The sequence below is a fragment of the Myotis lucifugus genome, unplaced genomic scaffold (assembly GCF_000147115.1).
Source record: "Myotis lucifugus unplaced genomic scaffold, Myoluc2.0 scaffold_41, whole genome shotgun sequence".
In the NCBI taxonomy this organism is placed as follows: domain Eukaryota; kingdom Metazoa; phylum Chordata; class Mammalia; order Chiroptera; family Vespertilionidae; genus Myotis; species Myotis lucifugus.
The window spans coordinates 6531756-6553955 of record NW_005871089.1 but is presented as its reverse complement, the minus strand read 5'-3'; the positions used below and the strand labels follow the sequence as shown (position 1 = coordinate 6553955).

General features: G+C 40.4%; 1 protein-coding gene across 2 annotated transcripts in view; it reads left to right on the top strand.

Annotated features, from left to right (window-relative positions):
* PTPN9 (protein tyrosine phosphatase, non-receptor type 9) overlaps positions 1–22200 on the top strand; it is a 104985-nt gene that overhangs the window by 15128 nt on the left and 67657 nt on the right. For both annotated transcript variants that reach the window (XM_023753145.1, XM_006087902.3), the window contains 3 exons: positions 8215–8304; positions 8990–9114; positions 15189–15294. In XM_023753145.1, coding sequence (XP_023608913.1) covers positions 8215–8304; positions 8990–9114; positions 15189–15294 — 321 coding nt within the window. The remainder of the gene's footprint in view (positions 1–8214; positions 8305–8989; positions 9115–15188; positions 15295–22200) is intronic.

The following is a 22200-nucleotide window of genomic DNA, read 5'->3' as shown; positions in this document are numbered from 1 at the left end:
GCACACACACACACACACACTAGAGGCCCGGTGCAGAAAAATTTGTGCACTCGGGGGGGTCCCTCAGCCCGGCCTATGCCCTCTTGCAGTCTGGGACCCCTCGGAGGATGTCTACCTGCTGGCTTAGGCACGCTCCCTGGGGGATCGGGCCCAAGCTGGCAGTCAGACATCCCTCTGGTAGCCCGGCAGCCCTCGGGGATGTCCACTTGCCAGTAGGGAGCAGATCTCAGCTGCAGTCGGACATCCTTAGTGCTGCTGAGGAGGCAGGAGAGGCTCCCACCACCACTGTGCTGGCAGCCATCAGCCTGGCTTGTGGCTGAGCAGAGCTCCGCCTGTGGGAGTGAACTGGCCACTAGGGGGTAGCTCCTGCATTGAGCATCTGCCCCCTGGTGGTCAGTGTGTGTCAGTGACCAGTCATTCCTAGTCATTCTGATGTTAGGGTCAATTTGCATATTACCCTTTTATTATATAGAATAGAGGCCTGGTGCACGGGTGGAGGCCGACTGGTTTGCCCTGAACGGTGTCCGGGATCAGGGTGCAGGTCCCCACTGGGGAGCCTGGCCAGCCTGGGTGAGGGGCTGATGGCTGTTTTCAGACTGACCAAGCCCCCGGTGACCAAAGCTCCCAGCATTTCCTTTTTTTTTTTTTTTTTATTCACTCCAGCTCCGTGGCCATGGCAACTGGAAGCAGGTATCTGGGGTTTATTTACCTTCTATAATTGAAACTTTGTTGCCTTGAGAGGAGGCAGCAGCCAGCCGGGAAGCTTGGCTTCTTCTATCATTGGGGCAACCAAGCCTCCTGCTTGCTCCATCTCTGTGGCTGCCGGCTGCCATCTTGGTTGGGTTAATTTGCATATAGTCACTCTGATTGGCTGGTGGGCGTGGCTTGGGGCATAGCGAAGGTACAGTCAATTTGCATGTTTTTCTATTATTATGTAAGATTTTATTGATTCATGAGGAAGAGAGAGATAGAAACATCAATGATGAGAGAGAATCATAGATCGGATGCCTCCTGCATGCCTCCTACTGGGGATGGAGCCCACAACCCAAGCATGTGCCCTTGACCGGAATTGAACCCGGGATCTTTCAGGCCACTTGCCATCGCTGTGTCCACTGAGCCAAACCGGCTAGGGCTTTTTAAAAAATATATATATAGTGTTTTCAGAGAGGAAGCAAGAGGGAGAGAGAGTTAAAATCATCAATGATGAAAGAGAATCATCGATCAGCTGCCTCCTGCACACCCCCTACTGGGTATCGAGTTCACAACCCGGGCATGTGCCCTCACCTGAATTGAACATGGGACCCTTCAGTCCACAGGCTGAAGCTCTAGCCACTTAGCCAAACCAGCTAGGGCTGTTGATAGTAGCCATTCTGACAGGTGGAGGTGATAACCTCATTGTCGTTTTAATTTGCATCTCTCTGATGATCAGTGATTTTGAGCATTTTTTTCTCTTGGCCATCTGTATGTCCTCTTTGGAGAAGGGTCTATTTAGTTTCTTTGCCCATTTTTTAGTTGGATTGTTTGTCTTCCTTTTGTTAAGTTGTATGAGTTCCTTAAATATTTTGGATATTAACCCTTTATCAGATGTATCATTGCCAAATATGTTCACCCATATAGTGGGCTTCCTTTTTTTCATTTTGTTGCTGGCTTCTTTTGCTGTGCAGAAACTTTTTATTTTAATGTAGTCCCATTTGTTTATTTTCTCCTTAGTTTCCTTTGCCCTAGGTCCTAGGGCCTAGGAGATTATCTGTAAACATTTTGCTAGGAGAGATGTCTGAGATTTTGCTGCCTATGGTTTCTTCTAGCATTTTTGTGGCTTCCCGACTTACATTGAAGTCTTTTATCCATTTTGAGTTTATTCTTCTGTATGGTGTAAGTTGGTGGTCCAGTTTCATTTTTTTGCATGTATCTGTCCAATTTTCCCAGCACCATTTATTGAAGAGACTGTCTTGAGTCCATTGTATGATCTTGCTTCCTTTGTCAAATATTAATTGAGTATAATGGTGTGGGTCAATTTCTGGGGTCTCTATTATGTTCCATTGATCTATATGCCTGTTCTTGTGCCAGTACCGGCTGTTTTGATTATGGTGGCATTGCAGTATAACCTGAAATTGGTATTGTGATTCCTCCAACTTTGTTCTTCTTTCTCAAGATTGCTGCGGTTATTCGGGTCTTTTTTTGTTCCATATAAATTTTTGGAGTATTTGTTCTAGGTCTGTGAAATACGCTGTTGGTATTTTAATAGAGATTGGTTGAATCTGTAGATTGCCTTGGGGTCTTATGGACATTTTAATGATATTGATTTAACCAATCCATGAATACAATATATTTTTCCACTTGTTTACATCTTTTTATATCTCTTTTTTTTTCAGGTTTTAAAACTTTTTATTTGCATATTAAAAAATTGTGCATTCCAATAATTAAAATAATTTGAACAACAAAAAAATGGCAATCTGATTAAACTGCATTTTATAGCCCGCAGGACACCTTGGACCAGCTTGGTTTTTACTCTAGATTTCACCATCGTCTCACCCAGTTCGTTCCTTCACCAACATGCAAGTTCTTTCTCTTCCCTGCCAGCCAGCCAGGCAGATGGGAGCAGCAGGTGGGGCCTTAGTTGTGAGTAGTTCTGATGTGAAAAGGGGCAGCACAGTCACTTAAACTGATCCAACCTCTTTGCATTTTACAAAGTTAGACAGCTAAAAGAAGTAAAATAAGTAGGCAATGTTTGTGGAATGTACAATGCATATTGGCGGCGTGTGCCTCATTACCATTTGCCTACTTGTTTCTCCTGTTCAATCGTTTCTTTTGAAAACAGTGGGTTTTTCTCTTGCGTTTCTGTCTTCTTCAGTTTCGAATTTCTTAATCTCAGGCATATCGCAGAGGAAGCTGAGTGAGGTGCGTGAACGAGAGGAGCCCGAACTGCTCAGTGACCACCTCTGAGTCTTCTATCTCTTTTCAACGTCCTGTAGTTTTACGAATACAGATCTTTTGACTCCTTGGTTAAGATTGTTCCTAAGTGTTTTAATTGCAATGGTAAATGGGATTGCTTGTTTATTTTCTCTTTCTGAGAATCCATTATTGGTGTATAAAAAGGCCATCGATTTTTGGATATTGATTTTGTATCCTGCCAAATTCATTTATTACCTCTAGTAGTTTTTTTCTGGAGTCTTTAGGGTTTTCTACATACAATATCATATCATCGGCTATTTATTTTTACTTCCTCCTTCCAATTTGGATGCCTTTTATTTCTTCTTCTTATCTGATTCCTGTGGCTAGGACTTCCAGTACTATGCAGAATAAGAGTGGTGAAAGCAGACATCCCTGTCTTGTTTCTGTTCTTAGGGGAAATGGTTTTAGTTTTTGCCCTTTGAGTATGATGTTGGCTGTAGGTTTGTCATATATGGCCTTTATCATCTTGAGATACTCCTGGTATTCCCATTTTGCTGATTTTATCAAAAATGGGTGTTGGATTTTGTCTAATGCTTTTTCTGTGTCTGTTGATATGATAATGTGATTTTTGTCTTTCAATTTGTTTATGTGATGTATCATGTTTATTGATTTGTGAATATTGTATCAGCCTTGCATCCCTGGAATAAATGCCACTTGGTCATGGTGTATGATCTTTTTAATATATTGCTGGATTTGATTTGCTAATATTTTAATGAGGATTTTAGCATCTATGTTCATCAGGAATATTGGCCTGTAATTCTCTTTCTTTATAGTGTCTTTATCTGGTTTTGGAATTAGGGTAATGCTGTCCTCATAAAAAGAACTTGGAAGTGTTCCTTCCTTTTGGACTTTTTGGAATAGTTTGAGGAATATAGGTGTTAGTTCTTCTTTGAATATTTGGTAAAACTCCCCTGTGAAGCCATCCAGATTTGGGTTTTTGTTTTTTTTTGGAGTTTTTTGATTACTGCTTCTATTTCATCACTTGTTATTGGTCTATTCAGGTTTTCTGATTATTCCTGACCCAGTTTTGGGAGATTGTAGTTTTCCTGGAATTTGTCCATTTCATCCACATTGTCCAGCTTGTTGGCATATAATTGTTCATAGTATTTGCTTAAAGTCCTTTGTATTTCTGTGGTCTCAGTGGTTACTTCTCCACTTTCTTTCAGATTTTATTTATTTAGGTCCTCTCTCTTTGTTTCTTGATGAGTCTGGCTCAGTTCATCAATTTTGTTTATCCTTTCAAAGAACCAGTTCTTGGTTCATTGATTTTTTTGTGTTGATTTTTAATTTTTGTTATCTATTTCTGCTCTAATCTTAATTATTTCCTTCCTTCTGCTTACTCTGGGCTTTTCTTGTTCTCTTTCTAGTTCTTTTAGTTTTAGGGTTAAATAGTTTATGTTTATCTTGTTTTTTGAAGTAAGCCTATAGTGCTATGAACTTCCCTCTCAGGACTGCTTTTTCTGTGTCCCAGAGATTTTGGGTTGTTGTGTGTTCATTTTCATTTGTTTCCAGGAATGTTTTGATTTTCTTATTGATCTCGTTTAATGATATGCTATTTAGCCTCCATGTGTTTGAATGTTTTTGGGTGTTTTGACTGTAGTTGATTTCTAATTTCATTCCACTGTGATCGGAGAAGATGCTTGATATGATTTGAATCTTCTTAAACTTGTAAAGACTTGTTATGTGTCCTAACATATGGTCTATCTTTGTGAGTGATCCATGTGCAGTTGAGAAGAATGTATATACTGCAGCTTTGGGGTGAAATGTTCTATAAATGTCAGTTAACTCCATCTGATCCAGTGTGTCCTTTAGAGTCACTATTTTCTTGTTAATTTTTTGTGTGGAAGATAATCCAGTGAAGTCAGCAGGGTGTTAAAATCCCCTACTATGACTGTATTGTTGTTGATCTCTCCCTTCAAGTCCTCTAGAAGTTTATATATATATATACATATATATATATATATATGTATATATATATATATATATATATTTAGGTGCTCCTATATTTGGGAGCATATTTGTTTACCAGGGTTATATCCTCTTGTTGTATTGATCCCATTAGTATTATGTAGTGACCTTTGTTGTCTCTTGTGATGGCCTTCATTTCGAAGTCTATTTTGTCAGATACGAGTATTGCTACTCCAGCTTTTATTTCTTTTACATTTGCATGGAAACATTTTTTCCATCCCTTCACTCTCATCCTGTGTGTGTCTTGTCCTAAGGTGGGTCTCTTGTAGATAGCATATACATTAGTCAGCGGTTCTCAACCTGTAGGTCATGACCCCTTTGGCGGTCGAACGACCCTTTCACAGGGATCGCCTAAGACCATCCTGCATATCAGATATTTACATTATGATTCATAACAGTAGCAACATTACAGTTATGAAGTAGCAACGAAAATAATTTTATGGTTGGGTCACAACATGAGGAACTGTATTTAAAGGGCCAGAAGGTTGAGAACCACTGCATTAGGTCCTCGGGTTACGTCGGAGATTGGTTCCTACGGCGTGACTTAATGCAGTTTTCGCCGTAAGTTGGAACCCACCTACATAAGCACCTACGTCACTCACATGGAACACATACACAGTAATAATGAAGTGAAACAGTAAAAAAAAATTTAAGAGAAAGATAACAATTCCTGACCTTTACTTGTGGTAAATAAATGATAAAAAACATAAAGCACATATGTATATACATCGAAATGACAGAACTTTTTCTTAATAAATAAATGGGAGATGGCGATGTAACCATGAAACGACCTGCGTCGAGTCCAACATAACCTGAGGACTGTCTGTATTTGGGTCATGTTTTTGTAGCCATTCAGCTACCCTATTTCGTTTGGAGCATTTAATATATTTAAATTTAAGGTTATTATTAATAGGTTCTTATTTATTGCCATTTTAATTCTGTATGCCTAGATTTCTCCCTCTATTTCTTTTTCTCATTACAGCAGTCTCTTTAGCATTTTTTGTAATGCTGGCTTGGTTGTGATGTACTCCTTTAGCCTTTTTTTGTTTGGGAAGCTCTTTATCTCACCATCCACTTTGAATTATAGTCTTGTTGAATATAGTAATCTTGGTTTCAGATACAGTGGGGCCTTGACTTACGAGTGTCCTGACTAACGAGTTTTTCGAGATACGAGCCGTCTCTCGGCCAATTTTTTGCTTTGAGTTGCGAGCTAAAATTCGGGTTATGGGCCAGCTTCAGATACCCCACCTCTAGTTGGCACAGCGAACATCACAGTGAACACCACAACATCAGCCCAGCATCACGTGTCTCACTCGTTCACTTTTTGATTTGACATACGAGTAATTTGAGTTACGAGCTCCGTCACAGAACGAATTAAACTCGTAAGTCAAGGCCCCACTGTACTTGCTTTCCATTACCTTGAGTACTTCATGCCATTCCCTTCTGGCCTACAGAGTGTCTAATGAGAAATCAGGTGTCAGCCTTATAGGAGCTCCTTTATAGGTAACAGTTTGCTTTTCTCTTGCTGCCTTTAAGATTCTCTCTTTGCCTTTAATTTTTTGCATTTTAATTAGGATGTGTCTGGCCATGGAACTGTTTCAGTTCCTCTTCCTTGAGACTCTCTATGACTCCTGAATTTCTGTGACTTTTTCCTTCTGCCGTTATTTCTTCAAACATGTTCTTTATCTCTTTCTCCCTTTCTGTCTTTTTTGGCACAGCTACTATTTAAATATTGTTACGTTTCATGTTGTCCCACAGATCTCTTAAGCTGTCCTCCTGTTTTTTGTGGGGTTTCTTTTTTTGTTCTCTGATTGAGTGATTTTTTCCAACCCTGTCTTCTAATTCACTGATTTGATCCTCCGCTTCCCCTTATCTGCTGTGTATTCCTTCTAATATGTCTTTTATTTTTGCCATGTCACTCTTTATTTCCGTCTTTATAGTTACTACATGTTTTCTCATGCTGTTGAGCATGTTTAACATCATTATTCTGAACTCTATATCAGATTTTTTTTTTCTCCATTTCTTTTATATCTTTGTCTGGAGAATTCTCTTGTTCTTTCATTTGGGGGTTGTTTCTTTGTATCCTCATTTTGGCTGCCTGTTTGGGTTTATGACTATGTATTAGGTAGGTCTGCTACACTAACTTCTAGTGCAGGATAGTGTCAAATGCTGTTTCTGATTAATTAGACCAGGCAAAGACTCAACTCCTCCAGAGACCTCCAATTCCTACAGACTGATAGGATTCTGTCTTAAATAGTCCTTAAGTAATCATTTACAGGTGTGGCAAGAGTTTTTCAACAGGTTGGGGCAATTGCTTCTGCCTGGAGACTAACTCTCATACTCTGTCTCCTATTGAGCCTCAGAACTTTGCACCTTGGGGCAAGGTGTTTTCCAATATGGTGGGTCAGCTTTCTTCCCCCCAGGCAAAGGCTCCTGTATAGCAAATGTCTGTGTGAGAAAGATGACTCAGCACAGGAAACCAGGGTGTCTGCCTTCTGAGCTCTAACTCCAGAGCCCCCAGTCCTGGCTTCTGCCCACACAGCTCCAGTGCACTCTGCCCTCCCTCTGCCAGAGCACAAGATGAGTGGCTATATACTAAATTTTATGCTTTGGCCCCCCTTTTTAAAAAAAAATATATTTTATTGATTTTTTTTTACAGAGAGGAAGGGAGAGAGATAGAGAGTTAGGAACATGGATGAGAGAGAAACATCGATCAGCTACCTCCTGCACACCCCCTACTGGGGATGTGCCAGCAACCAAGGTACATGCCCTTGACCGGAATTGAATCTGGGACCCTTCAATTCGCAGGCTGACGCTCTATCTACTGAGCCAAACCGGTTAGGGCTGTGCTTTGGCCTTCTAAGAGGTTGCCTGCATTTCTAGCCGTCTATTCCTGGCAGATAGCAACCCTTGTCTTCCATTGATTATTCTGGAAGTTTTTTTGTATTTTAGTTGTAATTCCTGGGAGTGTGTCCATGCAGCATTCACTTACTCTGCCACCATTTTTAATCTCTTTAAAATATATATATATAAAAAATTTATTATTTTAAAATATTTTTTATTGATTTTCATTTTTTTATTTTTTTATTTTTTTATTTTAGAGAGAGAAAGAGAGTAGAAGGGAGCTGGAGAGAGAAACATTGATGTGAGAGTGAAACATTGATAGACTGCCTCCTGCACGACCCCTACCGGGGAACCTTTTGGTGCATGGGATGGCACACAACCCAACTGAGCCACACTGGCTAGGGTGCATAGTATTTTTATATTAATTTATCTTGTGTGCTTTATTTTTAGGAAACACGAAGGAAGGAAGGCATTGTGAATCTGAAACCTCATGAAGAACCTCTCCGTTCTGAGATTCTTAGTGGAAAATTCACCATCTTAGTGAGTCTTCATGGACCCCTCTTGTAATGTCTCATTATTTCTTTTTGTAGCTGTTGTCCTCTTTGGACTTTGTTGCTGCATACCTTATGCCGAATCTAGAGTTTCCACAGTCAGGAGCAGATGTAAAGCAGCTGTGCAATTTGGCATAAAATTATTCTAGTAATAATTGAAATTATTGAAAATCAGTTGTACTGTAGATTTAGAAAATTTTTTTCATTGGTCCATAACAATCAAGGCCTTTGGAATGGGTATATAATGTGTCAGAGGCCCGTCCTATGTTATTGAATGCAAGCTTCAATTAGAAATCATAGCCTTGCAGGTAAGTATACAATGGGTGGATTTTATAGTTTTCCTCTGCTGTTTGTTTCTTTTGGCATCCTGCCTGGGAAATTAGCTAATCAGCCAGTGTAAACCATATTTTAATTTCTGCAATTGAAGATTTAAGATAATGTGTTTTTTCCCTATCACTGAAATATAGTTTGGGGCGGGGGGTTTCTGAGAATCATTCGTGGGATGACATAAACTTTTTTCCCTTCCCTTTCTGAAGCAATTGATGCAAGTCAGAGAAGTATTGCCAGTATCTGTTATCTTCATATCGGAAAGCTGTGTCCAGGATATAATAATCCTTAGAGGTTATTGGGATTTTCTATTTGATTTCTAATGTCTTTTGTTTTATTTGCTCTAGGATGTTCGGGACCCAACAGGAGCCTCCATTGCCCTCTTCACTGCCAGATTGCATCATCCCCACAAATCAGTGCAACATGTGGTACTTCAGGCTCTGTTTTACTTGTTAGACAGAGCTGTGGATAGGTGAGATTATCTTTTAGGTGGTCAACATTCAGATGGGAAAGTGACAGTTCTTGATTTGATAAAACTTAGCAGTGCCTTCCATATGTTTCTCGGATATGTCCTGAGCAGTGAGTGCTACGTATGGAAAATGTCCCATGTCCTTCAAGGCTTGGCATGTTTCCAGATACTATCAAGCTGGTGGGTTTTCTGTATCTTTACCTGCTATCTCTTTTCAGAATAACAGAAACTGAGAGAGCAAATAGCAATTTAAAAATATTTCTTTTATTTTTTATTTTTTTTTGAAAACATCGTTATTCTACTTGATGGTTGAAGGATAATTTGGCTGCAGTGGTGTTGTGTACTTTCAGAATCTGAGCAGTGCATCCAAGGTCTCCCTGCTTGTGTGTTGGATGACAACCCCCTCCCCCCTGCTGGGGCTCCTTTTCTTCTTGTGCTGCTGGGCCACCTCTCTGAACCTCCCAGACCAGCCTCTGCTGTCCCTTTAAAAAAAAAATTTTTTTTTTTAAATTGATTTCAGAGAGAAAGGGAAAGAGAGTGAGAGACAGAAACATTAATGATGACAGAGAATCATGATCAGCTGCCCACAACCCGGGCATGTGCCCTGACCTGGAATCGAACTGTGAACTCCTGATTCATAGGTCAATGCTCAACCACTTGAGGCACCATCCTGGGCCCCTCCCCCCCCCCCTTTTTTTGATTAACCCTCATTAGAGAATATTTTTTCCATTGATTTTAGAGAGAGTGGGAGGGAGGGGAAGAGGGAGAGAGGAAAAAGAGAGAGAAACATTACTTTGAGAGAGCCACATCAATTGGTTGCCTCCCCCATCAGCCCCAACCAGGGTGGGGAATCTGCAACCTGGTATGTGCCCTTGACTGGAATTGATCCCACGACCCTTCAGTTCCAGGGCTGACCCTCTAACCATTGGGCAACACCAGCCAGGGCAATATTTATTGATTGATTTGAGAGAGAGAGAGAGAGAAACATCAATTTGTTGTTCCACTTACAATTCATTGGTTGCTTCTTGTATATGCCCTGACCAAGGGTTGAACCTGCAACCTTGACATATCAGGTTAACACTCTAACCAACTGGGCTACCTGGTCAGGGCCTGTGCTGGTTCTTTTTGTTTACTCGTCCCTGATTGTTGACTTTTCAAAACCCTCTGGGGCCTCAGTATCTTTGTAAAATAGGAAAAATGGTATTTAACTCAGAGGATTTTGACAATCAGGAGTGAAGAGTCCAAAAGTATAAAGTTAAGTAAAATCTTGTTTATCAATAGGCACATAAACAAAAAAAAAACCAGTTCAGGTTATATCTCTCCCCCTCTAAGGTAAATAATATCATTAATATTCTATAGAAAAGGAAACTGAAGTCCCAAGAAGTTATATGACTCTTTTACAGTCATCACATATTGGTCCAAGCAGTTCTAAGATCCTGTATTTTTTTCTCTTGGCTAGAGCATTTGTACCCTGCTATGTTGTTTTTCTGCTGTACTTTTTACCTTCGTGCTTGCCTTTACAGCTTGTTATTGCTCTGGATGTTATGGGCTGGTCCTCTGGGTTAGGAGTGATATATTTAGGGCTGATACCTGATACAGTAACAGAGCTCTGCACAGCTTTAGTCATACTATGGATTTAAGGGATGGGAATAGCCAAAGGATTGTCTCAGTTGAAGCTCTCTGTCTAGTTTACTTGTTACTGCCTTGTTAATGTTATTTTCATAGTATTTAGCTTCTGCTTTTGATGCTTAGCGGGAGATAGATCTAAACTACACACAACGTTGTTCTGAAAAGGAGAAGTTACTAAGGAGAGAGGACCAGTGGTCTCAGGGGCCCAGTACTGCACAATTAGAAGTGTGGAGTGTCTCAGTTCTTTTCGGTGATTGGTCTTCAGGCATGATTTCCAGAATATAGGTTCCTTTAAAATTCTACTTTAACTCAGGGAAATGAATGAAAGACCCCTTTACCAGAAAATTCAGTATTGGCCTTCCTCCTTGGGCAGCTTAGAGAGTCAAAGCTCTCATATAGGCATGGCAGTAACCAAAGCTTGCTCTTTCCAGTGTGAGTATTTGATCCCACAGGAGCACCATAAAGGTAAAATCATAACATTTTTCATGATGTCCATTTCTTTCTTAAAAACCCTAGTGACCCCTCATTATTTAGAAGGTGCATAAATGTCGTCTTTTCTCCAAGGAAAATCTTCTCAATAGTGAGAAGAAATTCTTGTTTTCCCATGTTACCTTGAACCAGGATGGAAGAGGAGGAAAGCTCTCCTCTTTATTATATAATGCCCTTTTTTAAGGTCCAACCTCTATGACTGGCCCTGTCACCACTCCAACCTGTCACAAATAAAATTCTTTTTATTCTGACTTTAATAGCAGTTGTTACTAATACTGGTCATTTTGTGTTTAATTATGCATGGCTTTAATGATGTTATTTATTTTATATTATTTTTTTAAAAAAATCTATTACTAGATTGTAAGCTCCATAAGGGGAGAGTACCTTCTTTTTTAACATTACATAAGAGAAAATTCCCAAATCTCCCTAGGTGGAGAAGAAATGCTACCATAAATTTCCACATGCCCATCATCCATGGTCTTCAAAGTGATCTGTAACCAATCTTGTTTCATTGATAGTTCCTCATCCACCCCTCCCCTCGATTTTTTTGAAGCATGTGAAGGACTGTGTTTTAAACTTCTTGGTGTTCCCAGTAGCATCCAGCTCAGGAATCAAATTCAGGAGGGAAGCAATTATTCTTAGTAGGGAATTAGCTATTATTGTAAACCTCATATTCTATACCCAGAAAAGTGAAAATCCTATCCCATTTTTATTTATTTCATGTGCCTTCAGAGGATGAACAGTTTTTGGAAATATAGAACCTGCATCATTTTGTAAGATTGCTTTTTAAAAATTAAATTCTAGCCCTAGCCAGTTTGACTCAGTGCCCTTTGGTCCTTGCCAGCCTGGGGACCAAAGGGTACCGGGTTGGATTCCGGTCAAGGGCATGTACCTTGGTTGCATGCTCCTCCCCGGCCTGGGCCCTGGCCAATGCTCTATCGATATTTCTGTCTGTCTTTCCCTCTCTCTTCCACTCTCTCTAAAAATCAATGGAAAAAATATCTTCGGGTAAGGATTAAAAAAAAAATTGCCCTAGCCAGTTTGGCTCAGTGGCTAGAGCTTTGGCCTGCGAACTGAAGGGTCTCGGGTTCGATTCTAGTCAAGGGCACATGTCCAGTATGCAGGCTCGATCCCCTGTGTGTGTGTGTGTGGGGGGGGGGGGGTGTGCAGGAGGCAGCCAATCAATGATTCTCTCTCATCATTGATGTTTCTCTCTCTCTCTCCCTCTCCTTTCCTCTCTGAAATCAATAAAAAAATACTTTTAAAAAATTAAATTCTATTTCCTCTGGCACTGTCTTCTCTCTGTTTCAGTCTCCTGCCTCAAGCTGGAGCTGTGAGGGGAAATTCTATAATTCTTTGAATTTGGTCTTTGATGAGTTTGTGAAGAAATGAGAAGTCTCTAGACCTGGACAATAATGGTGCCATTCGATTAATAGCATCTTTGCTCTTGATGAATCATAATCTCTCTGGGGTCATAAAAAGAGTCAAGATTTAGCATATTAGGGGCCATTTGAAGGGGCTGCTAGAGAAACTTGGGTGTACCTCACAATTAGATATTTTTAAAATACTACTTTGTGAATTGGTGCTTCTGTCTTAGATTTTATTGAAAGAATAAAGGTATAGAGGCTTCCAGGAGGTCATACAAAAAAATTAGTGTACAAAATAACATGAGACCCTGATTTCAGGATTGTGTTTTGAGCCAAAATTTTTTCTCAATTTTAAATAAATGTGAAAACTCTTTTTTTTTTAAAATATATTTTATTGATTTTTTACAGAGAGGAAGGGAGAGAGATAGAGAGTTAGAAACATCGATGAGAGAGAAACATCGATCAGCTGCCTCCTGCACACCTCCTACTGGGGATGTGCCCACAACCAAGGTACATGCCCTTGACCGGAATCGAACCTGGGACCTTTCAGTCCGCAGGCCGACGCTCTATCCACTGAGCCAAACTGGTTTCGGCAAATGTGAAAACTCTTGCAATTACCTGTGAATAGTCCAGTGAAGTAATAATTTATTCTGTGTCTAGACTAAAACAAGTAAGGATCTGGCTTGGTAGAAGAGGCAACTTTGAAAAGTACTTAGCCATTAAGGTTGCACTGAGGAATACTTTTCATATCTTCATGTGTTCCCAACTTCAATCTTGGAATAGGCTCACCACCTTTCAGTTTACCTTTTTTTATGTAAGAAAACATTTCTTGAGTAAATTACAGAGGTAGATTCCATTGATTTTTAGAGAGAGTGGAAGGGACAGGGAGAGACAGAGAGAGAGAACCATCGATGTGAGAGAGACACATTGATTGGTTGCCTCCTTGCACGTGCCCTGACCTGCAACCAAGGTATGTACCCTTGGCAGGAAATCAAACCCGGGACCCTTCAGTCCACAGACTGATGCTCTATCCACTGAGTCAAACTGGCTTGGGCCAATTTACTTTTGAGGATGTTTTCCGAAGACTATTTGTGGGTTCTCTTCCTACAAGTCAATAGATACAAATTCACAGTCATTAAGCTTAGAGTTTGTTTTTGTTTTTTTAGTTTTTCACAAGTATAATGTATTTTCTTCGTGATAACTTCCAGTCCACTGGATTACAATTCAGTGACCAATCATTATGGGCCTGTGTTGCAAGGACTGTGCTAGGGACTGTTGGGGATAATGAGTGAACAAAACCCATTTCCACTCTAGGAGAGAATCAGATAACTATACAAAGTTGGTATACTTTAAGAGCTGTAATAAAGATCCACAGGAAGATTTGTGGGGCTTCAAGAAGGAGAAGTATGGCAGGCAGTACATTTGATTATTAGTTATCAGGGAGACAGATCTTCATGGAAGAGGAAACTTTTGAGCTGAACATGGAATGTTATAGAATTTGGATAGGCAGATTCAGACACATACAAGAAAACAGTTCAAATTTCAATAACCTAGATGCTCTGGAACATTCTCAACTTAGGAGATTTGTACTTGATAAATCTGGTCAAATATGCATCAGTAAGTGTGATTCCAATCCCAATTCTAACATGTGAGGCTTTTCCCAACACTATCAAGCAGTTCTTTCACACCAGCTCAGGGGTCCACAATTCACCTCAGTTCTGACACTGTCTACCTGGAGATAGCCTCAGGTCCCACAGGTTAAGGATTTTCAGTCCTAAACACTGTCTCCTTCTACCCCCTTTAGATACCAATGGCAAGTCCAGGTTGTCACCTCTGCTTCTGACCAATAGGCTGTGTAAATCAGAGGTTTCAACCACCCATTCCTTGAATTTGATGAATTTGCTAGAATGGCTCACAGAACTCAGAGCAATATTTTACTTACTAGATTACCGATTTATGATAAAAGGATATAACCCAGGAACAGCCAGATGGAAGGGATGCATAGAGCAAGATATGAGGAAGGAGCACGGAGTTTCCATACCCTCTCTGAGAGAGCCATTCTCCCAATACCTCAACATGTTCATCAACTTGGAAGCTCTTTGAACCCCATCCTTCTGAATTTTTATGGAGGCCTCATTACTTAGGTGTGATAGAATAAATCATTATCCATTGGTGATTGAACTCAGTCTCTAGCCCCGCCCCCACACTTCCTTCCCAGGTGGGGATGGAGCTGAAAGTGTTTGGTTTCCCTGGCAACCAATACCCATCCTTAGTAACTTAGTGACATTCCAGCAGTCACCTCAATGACAACAGACACCTTTATTGAGCTCTTCACTTAGGAAATTCCAAGAGTTTTCAGAATTATGCCAGGAGCAGGGTCAAAGACCAAATATATAGTTCTTATTACAAATCACAATATCACAATAAGCATAGCAGATACCAAAGGTAAATCATCTTTTTGTAAGGCTAGTGTTCAGGGAGGCGGTTATTTTGGTCCCAAATGTGTCCTATGCTTTTGTTTTTGCCCCAGGCTTTCAATCTGCCTCATTCATCTGATTACTTAAATGTTTTTGTTCAATGGTTGCTTTACAGCTTTGAAACTCAGAGAAATGGACTGGTGTTTATCTATGACATGTGTGGTTCTAATTATACCAACTTTGAGCTGGATCTTGGCAAGAAAGTCCTAAACCTGCTGAAGGTAAGGCTGTGACAGGGCCCTCTTAACTTACTTTTTTTTCTATTCTTTGAATTTAGGAATGATGTAAATTTTAGACATTGTGTTCCATTTAAAGGCCACCTATAAAAGATGACTAACTGATTACTGCTTCCTCAGAACAAGAAATGGTCTTAAAAGTAAAATGGGAAGAATTTAAATAAGAAATGCACAAGAACATTCTGAATCATAAAGGTGTGGCATGTCTCTTTCCTGGAGTTTTGTAGAATAAGAATGAATGAAGTGGCCAGTGTCCATGAAAACTGTCATTAGCCAGTGACTTCCAGACTTTAACTCAACCTAGTCAGAAATATGTGTGGGGTTTTTTTTAATTACAATTTTTTTTAATCCTCACTCGAGGATATGTTTTTATTAATTTTAGAGAGAGAGGAAAGGAGAGAGAGAGAGAAATATCTATCGATTGCCTCTCTTTGTACTTGCCCTGACCAGAGATTAAACCCACATTCTAGGTGTATGCCTTGAACAGGAATCGACCCACAACCTTTTGGTATATGGGTCAACGTTCTAAGCAACTGAGCCACCCTGCCAGGGCCAGAAATATATTTTACATTATGACTTAGTGCACAAATATGTAGAGTTACATACATAGATAAGGTTATTAATCACTTATCACAAACTCTTAGGTCCAGAAGGCTTTTGTAATATCTTGAACTTTAAAAGATAACATGGTCCTAGCTGGTTTGTCTCAGTGGATAGAGCATCGGCCTGTGGACTGAAGAGTCCCGGGTTCAATTCCTGTCAAGGGCAAATGCCCCGTTGTGGGCTTGATCCTCAGTAGGGGGTATGCAGGAGGCAGCCAATCAATGACTCTCTCATTATTGATGTTTCTATCTCTCTATCCCTCTTCCTTCATCTCTGAAATCAATAAAAATACATTTTAAAAAAAGAAGATAACATGTATACCATGCTATAACCAAACATTAATATTTCTGCAATGGAATGTATTATAAGGAGTGTAAAAGAATAAAGGCTGCCCTAGCTGGTTTGGCTCAGTGGATAGAGCGTTGGACTTTGGACTGAAGGGTCCCAAGTTCGATTCCAGACACACCACACAGGTCCACACACTCCTCTATCACTTCCTTGCGCTCTCACACTCTCTCCCTCCCTACCTTCCTGCCGGTCGCCATTTTCCTCTCCCAAGTTCTATTCCAGTCAAGGGTTTATGCCCGGGTTGCGGGCTCGATCCCCAGTTGTGCAGGAGGCAGCCGATCAATGGTTCTCTCTCATCGTTGATGTTTCTTTTCTTTTTTTTTTTTTTTTATAGGGTATTCAATCGAATGGGTGATTTATATAATTCAGAAAATTATAATAACTTTTCTATTATTTTAGCAAACAAATAAGTACAGAAATCAAACAGCAGGGTTAAAGTTAAACTATAGTTTCTACCTGAGATGATTGCTACCATACTTCATGGGGCCCACATCCCCAGGGGTCTGCCCACCAGGGAAAGCATCAAAGCCTATACCCCTGGAGATCCACCGACAGAGGGCAGTCCCCTCATCGTTGATGTTTCTATCTCTCTCTCCCTCTCCCTTCCTCTCTGAAATCAATAAAAATATATTTTAATAAAAAAGAAAAAGAATAAAGGCTATGAATAGCCTAGGGCATTTCAGATTAGTTTTCGCTAATTTTTAAAAAATATATATTTTATTGATTTTTACAGAGAGGGAGAGGGATAGAGTTAGAAACATTGATGAGAGAGAAACATCAATCAGCTGCCTCCAGCACACCTCCAACTGGGGATGTGCCCGCAACCAAGGAACATGCCCTTGACCGGAATCGAACCTGGGACCCTTCAGTCCGCAGGCCGACGCTCTATCCACTGAGCCAAACTGGTTAGGGCTGCCCTGTGGATTAAAAAAAATATGTATATTTTTTATTGATTTCAGAGAGAAAGGGAGAAGGAGAGAGAGATAGAAACATCAAGGATACGAATCATTGATCGGCTGCCTCCTGCACATCCCTTACTGGTGATCGCAACATGGGTATGTGCCTGATCGGGAATTGAACTGTGACCTCCTGGCTCATATGTCGATGCTCAACCATTGAGCCACACTGGCCAGGCTGCCCTGTGAATTTTTGCACCAAACTTATGAAAGAAATTTAAGGTTTTCAGAATTATTTAGATTTTAGAATCTGTGGATAGGGATGTGTGTATCTGTGTATACATATTTATAAAACAAAACAAGCTTTACCCTTACTGTGAGTAGTCATTTTGATTATTCTCTTCTATTTCATATTTTTAAAATGTTAGTTATGACCTATTAAATTAAATTCAGGACCCACTAAGTGACAAACATTCATCTAGGAGTCTATGGAGTCTTTGTTCCAGGACCTCACTTGGGAGTACTGAGGAACTAGATTTCTAGAGGTGTTGATTTACTATTACAGTTGTTTTCTGGGACTTGAATTTTTCACTCATTATTTTACTGAAATTCCTCTTGTGGTATGTAGCTGTGATTTACTCCTTTTTATTGATAGTTGAAGGATTGTTACTTTTTAATTCGTCATCTGTTGGTGCATATATATCAATTTATTCATCTGCTTTTCTACTAATGGCTCCTTGAATTGTTTCCTGATTTTTGCTATGAATAGTGCTGCTATGAATACTTTTATACTTTTCTTCTGGTGCATGTGTGCAGGTGTATCTCTAGGTCATTGTTTCTCAAATGTTTTTTCATTATTGCCTCACTTAGGAGCCTTTCATAGACATCACCCTTCCCCTCAAGTTAGTCCTCTTCTAATAAAATTCTAATACTACAGATGTACTGACTGCATATCAGTGCTTTATGCATAAAAAGAGTATGATTTTTTTGCCTATACCCTACTATCCTCAAAACTATTTTATCCCCTTGAGGGTAGTATCACCCCTGTTGAGAATGTTATGTTCTAGAGCAATGGTAGGGAACCTTGTTTCTTCCAAGGGCCATTTGGATATTTATAACATCATTCATGGGCCAAACATTTTATTAACTTATCCCTAATGCCTTGGCAGGGCTAGACCAAATGATTTTGTGCACCTCATATAGCCTGCGGGCCAGACATTCCCCACCCCTGCTCTAGAGTATATACCTAGGAGTAGAATTATTGGGTCTTTGAAGGTTCAACTTCATAAAATAGTGTCAAATTGTTTTCCTAAATGGTTGTACCCACCTGCCATGTGTAAAATTTCCATTGGTCCACATCCTCTCCTGTGCCACGCCAGCACGGCCAAGGGTGAACCTGAGGAGGGGCGGTGAAGGGTTGAAGAAAAGACAGATAAGAGAATACAGCTGGGGCTCAGTAGATCTCCCGTACCTGAGTGAGGACACAAAAGACCCAGCCTGCAAGCCGATGCTTTATTTTATAGTCTGATTAAAACAAGGGTAGATTAACATGTATACAAATGTTCTTGTTTTGGCAACACTATCTGCACCTCCCACAGCCCATTAGCTACTTAGGAAGGAATTAGGGAGGGCTACAAGGTCAGGCTTAATTATGCTAGGAGAGCTCTGTCCTCCAGGCTGGGACTTGTTTGTGGTCCTACCACAGGTCAGCCCGAGGCTTGACCCTAGAGCCGCTCCCTACACTCTCCAACACTTGGTGATGTTAGACTTCTTTTTTGTTTTAATTTAAATATTTTATTGTTGACACTATTGTAGATGTCCCCCATTTCCCCCCTTTTACCACCTCCACCCAGGCCCCATCCCCCTCCCTTAGCCCTCGCCACACTATTATCTGTGTCCATGGGCTATACATATATGTTCTTTAGCTAATTCCTTCACTTTCCTTTATCCAGTCCCTCTCACCCTCTTCCCCTCTGACATTTGTCAGTCTGTTCCATGTATCCATGCCTCTGGTTCTATTTTGTCAGTTTATTTTGTTCATTAGACTGGAAATATTAGTGTGATCATATGTTATTTGTCTTTCTCTGACTGGTTTATTTTGTTTAACATAATAATCTCCAAGTCCATCCATGCTATTGCAAAGGTTAAGATCTCATTTTTTACAGCCTCATAGTATTCAATTGTGTAAATATACCACAGCCTTTATATCCACTCTTTCTCTTGGTGCCCTTAAAATTCTCTCTCTGTCTTCAGTGTTTGCCATTTTAATTATGATGTGTCTTGGTGTGAGTCTCCTTGTGTTCATCTTGATTGGGATTCTGCTTCCTGAACATGTGTGATTTTTTTCTTTCACCAGGTTAGGTACATTTTCTGTCTTTTTTGTTGTTATTCCTCACCTGAGGATATTTTTTCCATTGATTATTAGAAAGAGTGGAAGGGAGGGGGAGAGGCAGAGAGAGAGAAACATCAATGTGAGAGGCACATTGATTGGTTGTCTCCTGGACTCACCCCAACTGGGGATTGAACCTGCAACCAAGGTATGTGTCCTTGATTGGAATCGAACCCAAGATCCTTCAGTCCAAGGGCCAACGCTCTAATCACTGTGGTTGGGCTATACTTAGGACACCTCAATTGGTTGCCTGTGCACATACTTTGACCAGGTCAGGGATCAAGCCTGCAGTTGAGGTACGTGCCCTTGACCAAATGCATGATCCTTCAGTCTGTGGGCCAACACTCTAAACGCTGAGCCAGACTGGCTAGGATTTTGTCATTGTTTCTTGAAACAGGTTTTCTATCCTTTGCTCACTCTCTTCTTCTGGCACCCCTATGATGTAAATATTGTTGTTCCATGTTGTCCCAAAGTTCCATAAACTATTCTAATTTTTTAAAAAAGTTTGTTGTTGTTGTTGATTGGCTTTTTTTTACCTGTCTTCTGAATCACTGATTCTATCTTCTGCATCAGCCAGCCTACTTTTTTTTCCCCCTCTGTACATGGCTTTTATTATTTACATAATACAATATAGCATCAATGCTGGATAGCATGATTATGTACAATACATAAATATGAACTATCTGTACACATCTGCAAATCTAACTCAGAACTAAGGTACAAAGATTTGAAAGCAAAATTGAATGCTTTAAGAACAAAAGTAAAACTAAGACTGAGCACTGCAATAAATCAGAAGTAGTGCCTCAAGTACATACTTGACTATTTACAGATGAAAACAGGCATTACCACAACACTAATCTAACTATACTCATTTATGTATAAAAAACACAAGTTTCATACATCACAGAAAACCTTCCATTATAACACAGAAGTGATATTACCAGACAAGCATCAATGAAGTATACTGCCTCTTCTAGTTGTTATTATACAATGCTGTAAATAATGCAGCCCATGCAACACACCCAAGAACACTAGAGTCCTACACTCAAGTACAATTAAAGTGATAAAGCAGCCCTCTGCAAGTGGTGCTGGATACCACTAAGAAGTCTACTGCAGCCGTGTTGGTTATGATTTTTCATGCAGAAGAGTACAGTTACATTAAGAACTGAAGTCTTTAAAAAAGCTCTAAACATTCTTTCTTGAACCAAAACATTCAACAGAAGATGCACATGAAAAATTAACTGCTCAGATACCTTTGCAACTTAATATTCAGATGCATGTTATTCAATAGAGCTGCTGTATGTGGAAACCAAATGCAGAGTTTTAATTTCTTCTTGTGAACAAATTAATCCTAGTGCAGTTCTGTGCTAGACATTTTTAGCAATGAGTAATGCAGAAATCTTCTGGTGCAGGCTGTTGGGGTCCAGCCCCAGCAGGTCCAGGGGTTCCCCAAGGTGTGGACGGAGTCGGCGAAGAAGGAATGACATGGAGGCAGCCTTCAGTTGATCAGCATAGTTGGGTTCTCCCTCCAGGATCTCCAGCCAAGTTCTGTCTAGGTTCTCTTGCCATGTTCTCTCTAGGTTCTCCAGCCAGGTTCTCCAGGTTCTCTAGCCAGGTTCTGTCTAGGTTCTCCAGCCAGGTTCTGGTTAGGATCTCCAGCCAAGTTCTGGTCAAGATCTCCAACCAAGTTCTGGCTAGGATCTCCAACCAAGTTCTGGTGCCAGGTTCTGTGTCCATGTTCTCTCGCTAGGTTCTCCAGCCAGGTTCTAGCCCGGATCTCCAGTCAGGTTCTGTCGCCAGGTTCTAGTCAGGTTCTCTTGCCATGTTTTATCTCTAGGTTCTACAGCCAAGTTCTGTAGCCATGTTCTGTCCAGGATCTTTTGCCATGTTCTCTCGATAGGTTTTGTCTCTAGGTTCTGTCTTCTGTTGTCTTGTTACATCTGTATTTATACCAGTTGATTTTAATCCTATCAATTTCTTTTTTTTTTCATTCTTTTTTTTTTTATTGCTTAAAGCATTACAAAGGGTATTACATATGTGTCCTTTTTTCCCCCGCCCTTGACAATACCCCCGCTTCCCCTACCCCCCAGTGGCTTATGTCCATTGGTTATGCTCATATGCATGCATACAAGTCCTTCAGTTGATCTCTTACCCCCCTCCCTCCTGCACCCCAACCCTCCCCGGCCTTCCAGCTGCAGTTTGACAATCTGTGTGAGGCAGCTCTGCCTCTGTATCTATTATTGTTCAAACGTTTATAATGGTCTCTATTATCCATGAATGAGTGAGATCATGTGGTATTTTTCCTTCATTGACTGGCTTATTTCACTTAGCATAATGCTCTCCAGCTCCATCCATGCCGTTGCAAATGGTAAGAGTTCCTTCTTTTTTACAGCACCATAGCATTCCATCGTGTAGATGTACCACAGTTTTCTAATCCATTCATCTACTGATGGGCACTTAGGCTGTTTCCAGATCTTAGCTATGGTGAATTGTGCTGCTATGAACATATGGGTGCACATATCCTTTGTGATTGGTATTTCTGGTTTCTTGGGATATATTCCTAGAAGTGGGATCACAGGGTCAAATGGGAGTTCCATTTCCAGTTTTTTGAGGAAACTCCATACTGTCTTCCATAGTGGCTGCACCAGTCTGCAT